Genomic DNA, 12,664 nt, shown 5'->3' on the forward strand with positions numbered 1-12,664 from the left:
CGGGTGTAGGTTCTGGTGTAGGCTCCTTAGTTATGCTTCCATGCAACCTGCTTCACGTGCTGAGGGGATGGAAAATAAGATGAGCAGCCTCAAAAATATATATTGGAATGGTTGCAAAGATCATGGGGTGGCACGGTGGCTCAGTGGTTAGTACCGCTGCCTCACAGTGCCAGGGTTTGATTCCAGCCTCAGGCGACTGTCGGTGTGGAGTTTGCACATTCTCCCTGTGTCTGCGTAGGTTTCCTCTGGGTGCTCTGGTTTCCTCCCACAGTCCAAAGATGTGCAGATTAGGTGGATTGGCCATGCTAAATTTGCCCATAGTATTCAGGGGTGTATAGGTTAGGTGCATTAGTCGGGGTAAATATAGGGTTGGGGAATGGGACTGGGTGGGTTACACTTCGGAGGGTCGGTGTGGACGTGTTGGGTCGAAGGGCCTGTTTCCACACTGTAGGGATTCTATGCTGTTATCTAATTACAACTTTTTGGACGAATGAAGGGTCACAAAAGAATTGAATATGCTCAATTGTCTTCTCCTCATCCTGGTGTTGAATCTTCCTTGAGTCATTTCACAGGACCAAATGCTCAGGACACTCAGGAATAGTGTGCAAACAGACCTGCATAACATAGACTGACCAAGCAAAGTGGGTCCCCTGTGATTCAGCAGGGAACAGGCAGGTCCAGATTGAACAGCATGGGAGGAGAATGGTGTCGCTGAATGCTGCTCACATATGGATTAGAGGTTAAGGAAAATGTACTTGGTTTCTCCAAATCAATCAGTTCTTCATTTTCAATTCCAGAAATGTTGCCATCACTTTGACTTGGAATGGTTTTGACTATTAATGGAATTCCTGCAGAAATAAAATATTCCATTAGGTTGCAAACTTCTTAATTTGCAAAATAATACAAATATTTCCTAAAGTAGATCGTTAACATTATACCAGTAGGTAATATATTTACAGCCGGTAAAATGGTACATCAAGTACATGTTTTCTGTTCCATTTGGACCCTGTATCACACTTAAAAATAGCAGTGACCTTTCCAAGGTCTTGCATGATTCTGACACAATGAGCTCAATCTTTTCATGTGATTCCATGTTTCAATCCAGCTGAGATGGATGTGAAAGATTTTCCATTTCTTCCTACAACATGGGTTTGGTTGTCTCGATCTTACTTGAAGAGAGGCTGATGATGGAAAGTTGAATACCACTCGGCCCCAAACCGCTGCAGATTAATGTTGGTATCAGAGTGGTGCACAGTCAAGGTCATTCACCAAGTGACTTGTTCTCTATGGCCTTTGATGAATTCTCATCCAAGGTCCTCAATCAGCACATCATCCTCAAGCATTGACATCCCGTAACAAACAGACCACCACAATATGCAGTAGTAGATATGGCATTATGTCAATGCTGAAAAGGTGACCAGAGGTATAAGACGATGATTATCTGTAAATAGTGTTAACCTAACTGTGACATTTTTAATGACACATCTATATGTTTGCAGAGATGCTCATTTATTCAATGTAAGTGGGTTTAAGCCGATGCTGAGATGGTGACCAGTGCAAAATCACATAACTGGCTTAGTGTGGGTGAGTGAGCATTAAATAATGTGAAGATTTCTGTCAGTACTAATTGTGCAGTTCTCTAACAGGCATGGACATTCATGGATCAGCTGTGAGATACGGATTTGTAATAATAGGAGTGAGCAGTCTAGTTCAGCATTTTATTCTAACAGAGTTCTCTCACAACCAAACTCATAGATTTACCTGTTCGTTTATATTCACTGAGCAGGAGCCACTGACATAATTTCCAGTTACGTTGTAAGTGTTTTGGATAGTCTGTTGATTCACAAAGCTGTCTGCAGCTGTAAAATCAAAGGAATTAACTTTATCCCAAGAATCGGAAGACACTCGAGTTAGAATGTGCATACCCGACTTATTTTGATTCATCCGAAATAATTCTACACCCACCCCCACCCGACTCCTGCCCCATTAAACTATACATTCATTAGTTCAAACACACCTACCATCCTCTAACCAAACTGCACAGGCTGCCAGTATCTTACAATACTTACCATTATTTACACCTTTATACCTCAACCTTAAACAGATTATCGGGACACTTAGAAAAAACAATTATTATGTGGAAAAAGCAGGCAGCAGGAAAAATTGGGTTGTTCCTTCAATGAACGAGTACAGAATCAATGTGTCCAACAACTTTCTTTTGTAATGTGTAATTACCTGAGTTGTTTTGTTATTTCTGCAGTTTTATAGTGTGCAGGTTGGCCAGTGCAATTGTGTACATTACCACACTGGCTACATTTTTAAAGTAACTGGATTTAAATTGTTGCAAAGGCACTTCAGACATTCTGAGATCATCAGTGCTATACAACATCATAAAACAATGTGCCAAGAGGTAAAACAGACCATGTACATTTTGCAGCACTTAAGAACCCTGGAAGAGTATTACTAACCTTTAGTTGTCCCATTTGAACCCTGCGAGCTTTGCCCTGTACAGAACAGGAGGTTGGCCGGGAAATCTTCACCACAGTTCTCACATGTCTTTATCTTCTCCTCCCAGAACTGCTCACTGTTAACAGCAACAAAGTCCATTCATATGGTGCTTTTAAAGGAGTAATTTAGCCAATGATGTGTCACAGTTGCCCTAACACACAAACTTTGAGACTGCTGTATAAGGGGATTAGGACCCTGGAGTAACCTTGCGATGATGTGGGCAGACATAGAACATGTTAGTCTTTAGAGAGACTAGAAGGAACATTATAGAAGACACTCTCGAGTGAAACTGTCTGGAAGAAATATGAAGAGCACATGGACATGAACATATAGAGCATGAATTAGTCAATCCCCAATATAACTAAGTCAGAGCCTGGTACATCCAAGGTGACCGTATTTATCAGTATTCAGTGTGAATGTAAACTAAACAGTTACTTCAAAATCTAAGTCCAAAAAACAGTCCTTGATTTTGCATTTTCCTTGACAGACCTGTAAAGAATCCAAATTCATACTGTGGCATGAAATCACACAATAACAGAGACCAAATGCCTCCTGTGGAGATATTAGGACAGATGGACAAAAGATGTAGTTTCTATGGAGCACCTTTAAGGGACAGGAAGAGACAGAAATTGAAATTGGAGATTTGTAAGAGCCTAGAATTTGAAAGCTTTAGTAACAGAGGATATTCGAGTTAGACATGAGAGAGTTGAAGCCATAGAAGGGTTTGAAAACAAGTTTGAAAATTTCAGAGTTAGGTCCTGATTGACCAGAAGCCAAAATATCTTGATGAGCACAGGATGTTCGGAAATGGGACTTGGTGTGAGATAACAAAATTTTGGGATTACCTTAAGTTTACATAAGGTAGACCAGTCCAGAGTGCAGTGAAATGGTCACATTTATAGGTAACAAAAACCTTTATAAGAGCTTTAGCAACAGATGAATAATGCAAGTGGGTATTAGGTAATGCTACAAAGGTGGAAAGCAATAATCTTTGTGATGGCACAAATACATGATCAAGAAGCTCATCTCATGGCCAAATACAGAGATTATGAACAGTCCAGTTCAGCCTCAGAGATTACTAGAGAAGTGCCTGGCATTAATAATCAAGGAATTCAAATCTTATTTGTCAAGTACAAACACTTTGCAATCAAACCCAACCAAAGCCTCAGATGCTTTTGCCTGAAACATCAATTTTCCTGCTCCTCGGATGCTGCCCGACCTGCTGTGCTTTTCCAGCATCACTGTAATCAGCAACAGTCAGTAGGTCCAGCAACATCAGAAGGGACAACAGACTGATTAACATTTTGAACTCCTCACTTTATCCAGGAAAATAAAAATGAGTGATATTCAAATAGATTAGAATTAGGGAAGGGTGGGCGAGAGACAATGTCAGAAATAGAAGAGAGTCTAATCTAGAGGGCACCTCATGACAGCTCCACACCTGAACAGGCACTTTAACTCCACTTACTCACTCTAGCCTTCATCTGGATTTGCTGAAAGACCAAGATCTGCCTATCTCAGCCCTAAATATACTCAGCAATGGAGCATCCTTTGGGGTAGAGAATTCCAAAGATTCAGACCACTTTGAGTGAAAATATTTCTTTCCATCCCAGTCGTAAAAAATCAGTCTCCCAGGTAACCTCTGTGTCTAACCTGTCAAACCCCATCATATTTCAATGAAATACTCTCTTATTCTTCTGTATTCCAAAGAATATAGGTCCAATTTACTCAATTTCCCATCTGAGGTCAACCCTCTCATCCCAGGGACCAACCTAATGAATACTTGCTGTACCAACATCAATGAAAGAATATCCTTCCTTAAATATGGAAACCAAAACTGCATAAGTCCTCGAGGAGCCATGTACAATTGCAGTAAGATTCCTATACTCTGGTACTCCCACTTCAATAAAGATCAACATTTCTTTCGGTTTCCTAACTGCTAGCTTTCTCTGCTACTGTATGAGAACACCCAGGTCTCTCGGAACTTAAAAATTTACAAGTGCCGTGCCTTTTAAAAAAATTCTACTTTTCCATTCTTCTTACTAAAGTGGATAAGCTCCCACATCCCACATTGTACTCCATTGTTGTCCACTCATTTAACCAACTCATACCTTTGTCCCCTGTTAGGTTAGAGTCTAACAGGTTTATCTGAAACCACAAGCTTTTGGTGCTCCTTCCACATCTCGTGTTGTGTGATTTTTGACCTTGTCCACCCCAGTCCAACACCAGCACCTCCACAATTTTGTCCCCTAACCGAATACAATCCTACCTACTTGCATCATAAACTAACGTGCATATATTACTGTTGGCTTCTTTGTCTAAGTCATTAATATAAATGATGAATGGTAGATATATTGATCCTTACTGCACACCACTAGTCACAGTTTGCAAACTCACAAATGCCCTGTTTAACCCCAGTCTTTGCTTAATGTCCATTAGCCAATCCTCTATCCATGACAATCTCTCATTCCAAGGCCACGAGACCTTAGCCTGTTTTAACATTTTGTCAGACCTCTTCTCTCATACCTTTTGCTGCCAGACTGGTTAAAAAAACAATTTTGTTTTCCCCTACAGGACATTAGGAAACAGTTATATTTCTATTACAATCCCATGGTTTTATGGTCACTATAACTGATACTAGATTTTTTTTATACCAGATTTAATTAATTGGTTTTAAATGCCCACAGCTACTGGGTAGGAATAGAACCCTCGCTTCCAGATGATTACCAGGTGTTCTGGTTGTTAAATTAAAAACCAAAAGAACTGCAGATGCTGTCAATCAGAAACAAAAATCAGAAGTTGCTGGAAAAGCTCACTTGGTCTGGCAGCGTGTGTGAAGAAAAGGCAAACTTAATGTTTCCGGTCCAGTTCTCAGGAAGGGTCACCGGGCTCGAAATGTTACCTTTGATTTCTCTTCACAGATGCTGCCAGACCAAGTGAGCTTTTCCAGCAACATCTGTTTTTGTGCCCGGATTACTAGTCCAGTAATGTAATCATTATTCTACCATCACACGGACAGAGGAGCTGTGCTTTGGGTTTATGATGAGATTCAAAGGTACAGTGGAGGAAACCAAAGAAAGCAAGATCAGTGCAGATGGTTTAGATCTAGAATTCCCTGGATAGCCTCGGAGCATCCATCAATGCCAGCAATGTCCACCTGTCCCTACAGTGTGGAAACAGGCCATTTGGCCCAACAAGTCCACACCAATCCTCTGAAGGGTATCCCACCCAGACCCATTCCCCTTCCGTATTACTTTACATTTCTCCTGACTAGTGCATCGAACCTACACAGCCCTGAATGCTCTGGGAATTTTGCATGGCTAATTCACCTAACCTGCACATCTTTGGACTGTGGGAGGAAACCCACACAGATACGGGGAGAATCAAACCCAGGTCCCTGGTGCTGTGAGGCAGCAGTGCTAACCACTGAGCCACCATGCCGTCTATTGTATGAAGCAAGGAATTCAAGATCAGAGTTTCAAATTAAGTTGTATATTTTTCTTGTTGAAAATGGATCTGAGTTCTGCTCTCCTAATTTCTAAGAAATTCTCACTTAGAATTTAGAAATTGGAAAATTCAACATGAGGCTCCAATTGAGACTAAACCAGGTAAGTATGAAGGCTTGGTTCAACTTTCATTGTTCTTGTAATCTCTGTCTCCAGAAATCTACTTTCGCTATAGAAATATCAGCATGTACTGTGCTGGGAAAGCCCCACAGCTAATCTGAACAATCTCATGCCTGGGAAATACATATATGGTGTCAACCCAACTTTGTATTTCTCCCAGCTACAACTCTCTTGTTCACAGATCTGCAGTCTTCACGGGTTTTTTGAACCATTCCATGTTAGAATCTCTGCTGCATTCTCCCACCTGATGAAACATTCTAAGGACCAACTTACCAGCTTTTGGAATCAGCCCAACTAAAATTTTAATTTGAATGGATGATCTGAGGTGAAAACTTACATGTCTCTGTCTTTCTCATCTAAATCCGGCCAGTCAAAGTAATGCCTGCAGGAAGGGTTCCTGCACGGTGTTTTCAATGAATAATGGAGACCTGGCCAATCTTCTAACACTTTCTTCACTTTCTGAATGGCCATCATAATCAGGCACCATCGCCCTTCAAAATCTGAAATAGCAACACACGGGATAAGGTGAGTTCTGACAGCAGGCCATCGACCTGAAATGTTAACTTTTCCAGAGTCCATGCAAACCGCTGAGTCAGAGAGTCATAGAAATGTACAGCGCAAACACAGACCCTTAGGTCCAACCCATCCATGCCAACCAGATATCCCAACCCAATCTAATCTCACCTGCCAGCACCCAGCCCATATCCCTCTAAACCCTTCCTATTCATACATCCATCCAGATGTCTTCTAAATGTTGCAATTATACCAGCCTCCACCACATCCTCTGTCAGCTCATTCCATACACGTACCACCATCTGCGTTAAAAGGTTGCCCCTTGGGTCTCTTTTACATCTTTCCCCTCTCACCCTAAACCTATGCCCTCACTCCCCCCACCTCAGGAAAAATACCTTGTCTATTTACCCTATCCATGCCCCTCATGATTTTATAACCTCTATAAAGTCACCCCTCAGCCTCCAATGCTCCAGGGAAAATAGCCCGAACCTATTCAACCTCTCCCTATAGCTAAAATCTTCCAATCCTGTCAACATCCTTGTAAATTTATTCTGAACCCTTTCGAGTTTCACAACATCTTTCCGATAGGAAGGAGACCAGAATTGCACACAATATTCCAAAAATGGCCTAACCACCGCAACATAACCTCCCAACTCTTGTACTCAATACTACGATCAAAAAAGGAAAGCATATCAAACATCTCCTTCACAATCCTATCTACCTGCGACTCCACTTTCAAGGAACTATGAACCTGCACTCCAAGGTGTCTTTGTTCAGCAACACTCCCTAGGACCTTACCATTAAGTGTATAAGTCCTGCTCAGATTTACTTTCCCAAAATGCAGCACCTCGCATTTATCTAAATTAAACTCCATTTGCCATTCCTCAGCCCATTGGCCCATCTGATCAAGATCCTGTTGTAATCCGAGGTAACCTTTGTCGCTGTTCACTACACCTCCAATTTTGGTGTCATCTGCAAGTTTAATAACTAAATCTTTTAAGTTCACATCCAAATCATTTATATAAATGATGAAAAGTAGTGGACCCAGAACCGATCCTTGTGGCACTCCACTGGTCACAGGTCTCCAATCTGAAAAAGAACCCTCCACCAACACCCTCTGTTTTCAAGCCAGTTCTGTATCCAAATGGCTAGTTCGCCCTGTATTCCATGAGATGTAACCTTGCTAACCAGTGTCCTATGGGGAACCTTGTCGAACGCCTTACTGGAGTCCATATAGATCACCTCTATCACTCTGCCCTCATCAATCCTCTTGACAGTTGAAGATTCAAAATCATATTCTGTAATCCCTCAAATATGGAAATTAATGTCTCATTGGACCTTCCTGTCCTATTATGGTATTGGATACAAGCAAGAGAATCTTCAAGAAGAATGCAGAGGGAGATAAAAGGGGCAACCTAGAGCCCAACTCATTGTGCTTTTTGCACCTTCTTCAATGGCGTCTCAAGAGAGAACCACTTCAGTGAGACAACCTGAAGATGTGACGCAGCCTTAAAAGTGAATGAGTGGTTAAAAAAGTAGGCTAAGAGGTATAAGAGTCATCCTGTATCAATGCATGTGATGTATGTGTGTCCATACATGTTAGACTTCCAGCATTTTCTGTTTTTATTTCAGATTTCCAACAACTGCCATATTTTGGTTTTGTTGTGGGGTGGCGGTGCTGGCCATGTGCCACCGTGCCACCCAAAAACAAATAAGAATGCGGAATACAGCGTTAAAGGTAAGGTTCTTAGTAAGGTGGAGGAGCAGAGGGATCTTGGGGTCTATGTTCATAGATCTTTGAAAGTTGCCACTCAGATGGATAGAGCTTGTAAGAAGGCCTATGGTGCATTAGCACTCATGAGCAGAGGGATTGAATTCAAGAGTCGTGAGGTGATGTTGCAGCTGTACAGGACCTTGGTAAAGCCACATTTGGAGTACTGTGTGCAGTTCTGGTCGCCTCACTTTAGGAAAGATGTGGAAGCTTTGGAGAGGGTGCAGAGGAGATTTACCAGGATGTTGCCAGGAATGGAGAATAGGTCGTATGAGGATAGGTTGAGAGTGCTAGGCCTTTTCTCATTGGAACGGCGAAGGATGAGAGGTGACTTGATACAGGTTTATAAGATGATCAGAGGAATAGATAGAGTAGACAGTCAGAGACTTTTTCCCCGATTACAACAGAGTGTTACAAGGGGACATAAATTTAAGGCGAAGGGTGGAAGGTATAGGGGGGTTGTCAGGGGTAGGTTCTTTACCCAGAGAGTGGTGGGGACATGGAATGCCTGCCTGTGGGACTGGCAGAGTCAGAATCATTGATGACCTTTAAGCGGCAATTGGATAGGTACACGGATAGGTGCTTAAGCTCGGACAAATGTTCGGCACAACATCGTGGGCTGAAGGGCCTGTTCTGTGCTGTATTGTTCTATGTTCTAAGAGCTTGTCAGTACTTGAAAATCAACTCCCCTCTATCGCTGCCCATCAGTTTCTTTGTCTATAAAGAGAAAGTCCCTACATCTATCGCTTTGCCTGTCTTCCTCTCTCTCTCACACAGTCTCCTTGTTTTTCAATAGCTCTCTTCTCTATCTCTGCTGTTTTCAAATACACCTTTCTTTCTCAATTGTTCTGTGTCTCTTACTCTGTGTCTCTGTCTCTTCTAAGAGACATAAAGTGTTCTATTTCAGTTTCTCTGTGTGTCTCTCAAGTTCTGGTCTGTCATTCGCTTTCTCAGTCCTTCTGACACTCCCTATATCAGGTTGTAACCCTCTTGTTTTTTCTCTGTCTCTTCCTCTCCCTGTGTGTCTGACTCACTCTCTGTGTTTCCACTTCTATCTCTGATTATGAAAATAGGGATGGGTCGAGGCCATTTAGTCCCTCCATCCTGTTCCACCATCCAACGTGATTACAATCAATCTGCAATCCAACTTCATGTACCTATATTTGCCCCATATCATTTAATACATTTGGCTAATAAACATCTATCAATTTAAAATATACAATTGATTTGCATCGACTGACTTTTTGAGAAGAGATATAAATTCTATCAACTTTTGTGTTTGAATGTGTTTCCTTTGTGAAAACTCTGGTTCTAACTTTTAAACTATGCCCCATAGTGTTGGGCTCCGAAACCACCAGAAATAGTTCCTTATCTCTTTCTGTTCCTTTTAATACCTTTTTTCACTGTGTCCACCCCAGTCCAACAATGGCACCTCCTCATTATTTTAATACCTTGAAGATTTTGATTAAATCACCTTTCAACCTTCAAAAATATAGTGAGTTGTATCATCTTACCTCGTAGTTTATCATCTCTTCTTTTGGAAGAAAAACAGACAGAGGCAGATCTCCAGCAGATACATCATGATACAGGAGTGGGATAAAGACATGTCAGTAAGTGCAGCCTACGGACATACCCTCAAAGAGAGGAGTGGGCAGAGACAAACCTGCAGGAGATGCACAGAGCAGGGATAACGATAAATCTTGCCCAGGGAAGGTGGCCTACACTCCAGGCCTTTGGGGACAGAACCTGAAAGAGGTGGGTCTACAGAACTTACACAGGGTTGGGAAAAGGCTAACTATGCCGGGTTTGAAAAAAAAATCAAACAGAGACATCACAAAAATGTGTGAGCTGATTGGATGGTAAGTAACTACTGTTAGGGATGGTGATGACATGGAGGAAAATTTATTTTTTAAAGTTAGTACAGCAAAGGGTAGTGAGAAGAGACATTAATTTACTTAATAATTAATTAATAGCTAATTACTGAATTCAGACACAATAAACATGACAGAGCAAGTGGTGTGCTGCAACGACAGAATGTGGGTCTTCCCAAACGCCAACGTGGTCCAAGTCAAACATGTCGGCAGCAGTTTTGGCTAAGAGGTTATGAACTGGACATTCAACTACAGGAACCTCAACACATCGGGAAGGGGTAAGTTACCTGGACACTTTACTGCAGGAAGCGGCTACACCCTTAGGCTAGAGTCTTCTGATTTGGTCACGGGTCAGGGAAACAAGATTATGACTGTGACTGACACAGATCAGTGGATCCTGAGGGCAGTGGTGTAAGAGCTTCAATTGTTGCAGTTGTCCAATAGGTTTGAAGTTCTTTCAGCTTGTTTGGATGAGAGGGAGAGCTGCAGGATGTACAAGCTACCCTGATGATTGTAGACAAAGCCAATCGAATGGGAGGAATGTTATATTTGTAGGGGACAGTATAGTGAGGGGGAATGGTCATTATTCTCTGCAGCAGAGAGTGACAGTCTAGAAGGTCCATTGCCTGGCTAGTGCTAGAGTTTGGGAAATCTGCTCAGAGCTGGAGAGGAACCTGCAGTGAGAGGGGGAGGATCCAGTCATTAAGGTCCACATAGATGTCAATAACTTAAACAAGACAAAGAAAGAATGCTTGCATAGCCATTAAGAGGAGCTCGGCATAAAGGTAAGAATAAGAACATCAAAATTAATAACCTCTGGATTATTACTTAAACCATGTAAAAGTTGGCATCTGGAAAATCAGATAATATAAATAAATCGCATGCTGAAACATTGTCATGGTAGAAGTGGTTTCCAGTTCATGGGTCACTGGCATGAGGACTGAGGAACGTAAGGGATGTGCCTTTTGGATGGTCTACACCCAATGGTGCTGGAACCAGTGATCCAGTGAGGCATACGTAACTAGGGAAACAGTGAGGGTGTTAAAACAAATACTGGAGACACGGGATAACATTTGGGAAAATATAAACACTGAAATAATGGATGCAAGACACGAGAGAATTGTATGAATATGGGAAATGATAAACGAGCTGTGACAGGAAGGAATGGGGAGTACAACTTTGAGAATAAATTAACAGAGGAGGCGAGAAGTTACAAAGATGAGGAAGGTCAAACCTAAAGGCTCTGTAGCTGTATGCAAATAATATTTGAAACAAACCAGATGAAATCATTGTGCAAGTGGAAATAAATAACTAAAATCTGATAGTCATTACAGCTGCATGGCAGCAGGAAGATATAGATTGAAACATGCATATAGAAAGATGCATGAGGTTGAATAAAGAAAAGAAGCTAGGACTAGAAGTGTGAGATGGCTCTGTCAATTAATGACTGTATTAGCACAAGTGAGAGCAGGATAGGGTTAATAGGCAAAGTCTTTTCCCTGGGGTCGGGGAGTCCAGAACTAGAGGACATAGGTTTAGGGTGCGAGAGGAAAGAGATAAAAGAGACCTAAGGGGCAACTTTTTCACACAGAGGGTGGTACGTGTATGGAATGAGCTGTCAGAGGAAGTGGTGGAGGTTGGTACAATTGCAACATTTAAGAGGCATTTGGATGGGTATATGAATAGGAAGGGTTTGGAGGGATATGGGGCAGGTGCTAGCAGGTGGGACTAGATTGGGTTGGGATATCTGGTCGGCATGGATGGGTTGGACCAAAGGGTCTTTCCATGCTGTACATCTCTATGACTCTATGACTCTATGACCTAAGTTCAGGAAAGCAGGATGTAGAAGCTGTTGAGAAAAGCCCTTGGCTTATGCCCGGAACATCAATTCTCTTGCTCCTCAGATGTTGCTTGACCTGCTGTGCTTTTCCAGCACCACACTGTCAGCTCTGATCTCCAGCATCTGCAGCCGTCACTTTTCCCAGGATAAAGATAAGAAATGCTTGGGTAAAGGTGAGAAATGCTAATGGCAAGAAGTCTCTTGGTGGGATTGATGTACAGACCTAACAGTATAGTAGCATAGAATATAAAGAAAACAATTATGGAAAATTGTCCGAAAGGCTTAGCAATGAGGGGTTTTCATCTATGTGTACACTAGAAAAAAAAGTGATGAACAAAGACAGCCTAGATGAGGGCACACAGAATGTTAACAGGGTAGATTCTCAGAAGAGTACATTCTACAGTCAACCAGAGAGCAGAGCATTCTGGGCCTGGTATTGTACAGTGAGCTTTGGTGAGTTAATTACATCATTGTAAAGGTGCTCCTAGATATAACGTAACATGATTGAGTTTTTCTTCCAGTTTGAAGAAGAGGG

General features: G+C 41.9%; 1 protein-coding gene across 1 annotated transcript in view; it reads right to left on the reverse strand.

Moving 5' to 3' along the window:
* Positions 1–269: 269 nt before the first annotated feature.
* Positions 270–12,664, reverse strand: part of si:ch211-210p4.6 (malignant fibrous histiocytoma-amplified sequence 1) — a 39,065-nt gene continuing 26,670 nt past the window's right edge. Inside the window, exons 8-11 of the mRNA XM_060838532.1 lie at positions 6,472–6,634; positions 2,469–2,584; positions 1,762–1,859; positions 270–848 (exon numbers count right to left, since the gene is read on the reverse strand). Of these exons, the coding sequence (XP_060694515.1) occupies positions 837–848; positions 1,762–1,859; positions 2,469–2,584; positions 6,472–6,634 (389 nt within the window). The 3' untranslated portion in view covers positions 270–836. The remainder of the gene's footprint in view (positions 849–1,761; positions 1,860–2,468; positions 2,585–6,471; positions 6,635–12,664) is intronic.

This window comes from Hemiscyllium ocellatum, chromosome 18 (genome assembly GCF_020745735.1).
Source record: "Hemiscyllium ocellatum isolate sHemOce1 chromosome 18, sHemOce1.pat.X.cur, whole genome shotgun sequence".
In the NCBI taxonomy this organism is placed as follows: Eukaryota; Metazoa; Chordata; class Chondrichthyes; order Orectolobiformes; family Hemiscylliidae; genus Hemiscyllium; species Hemiscyllium ocellatum.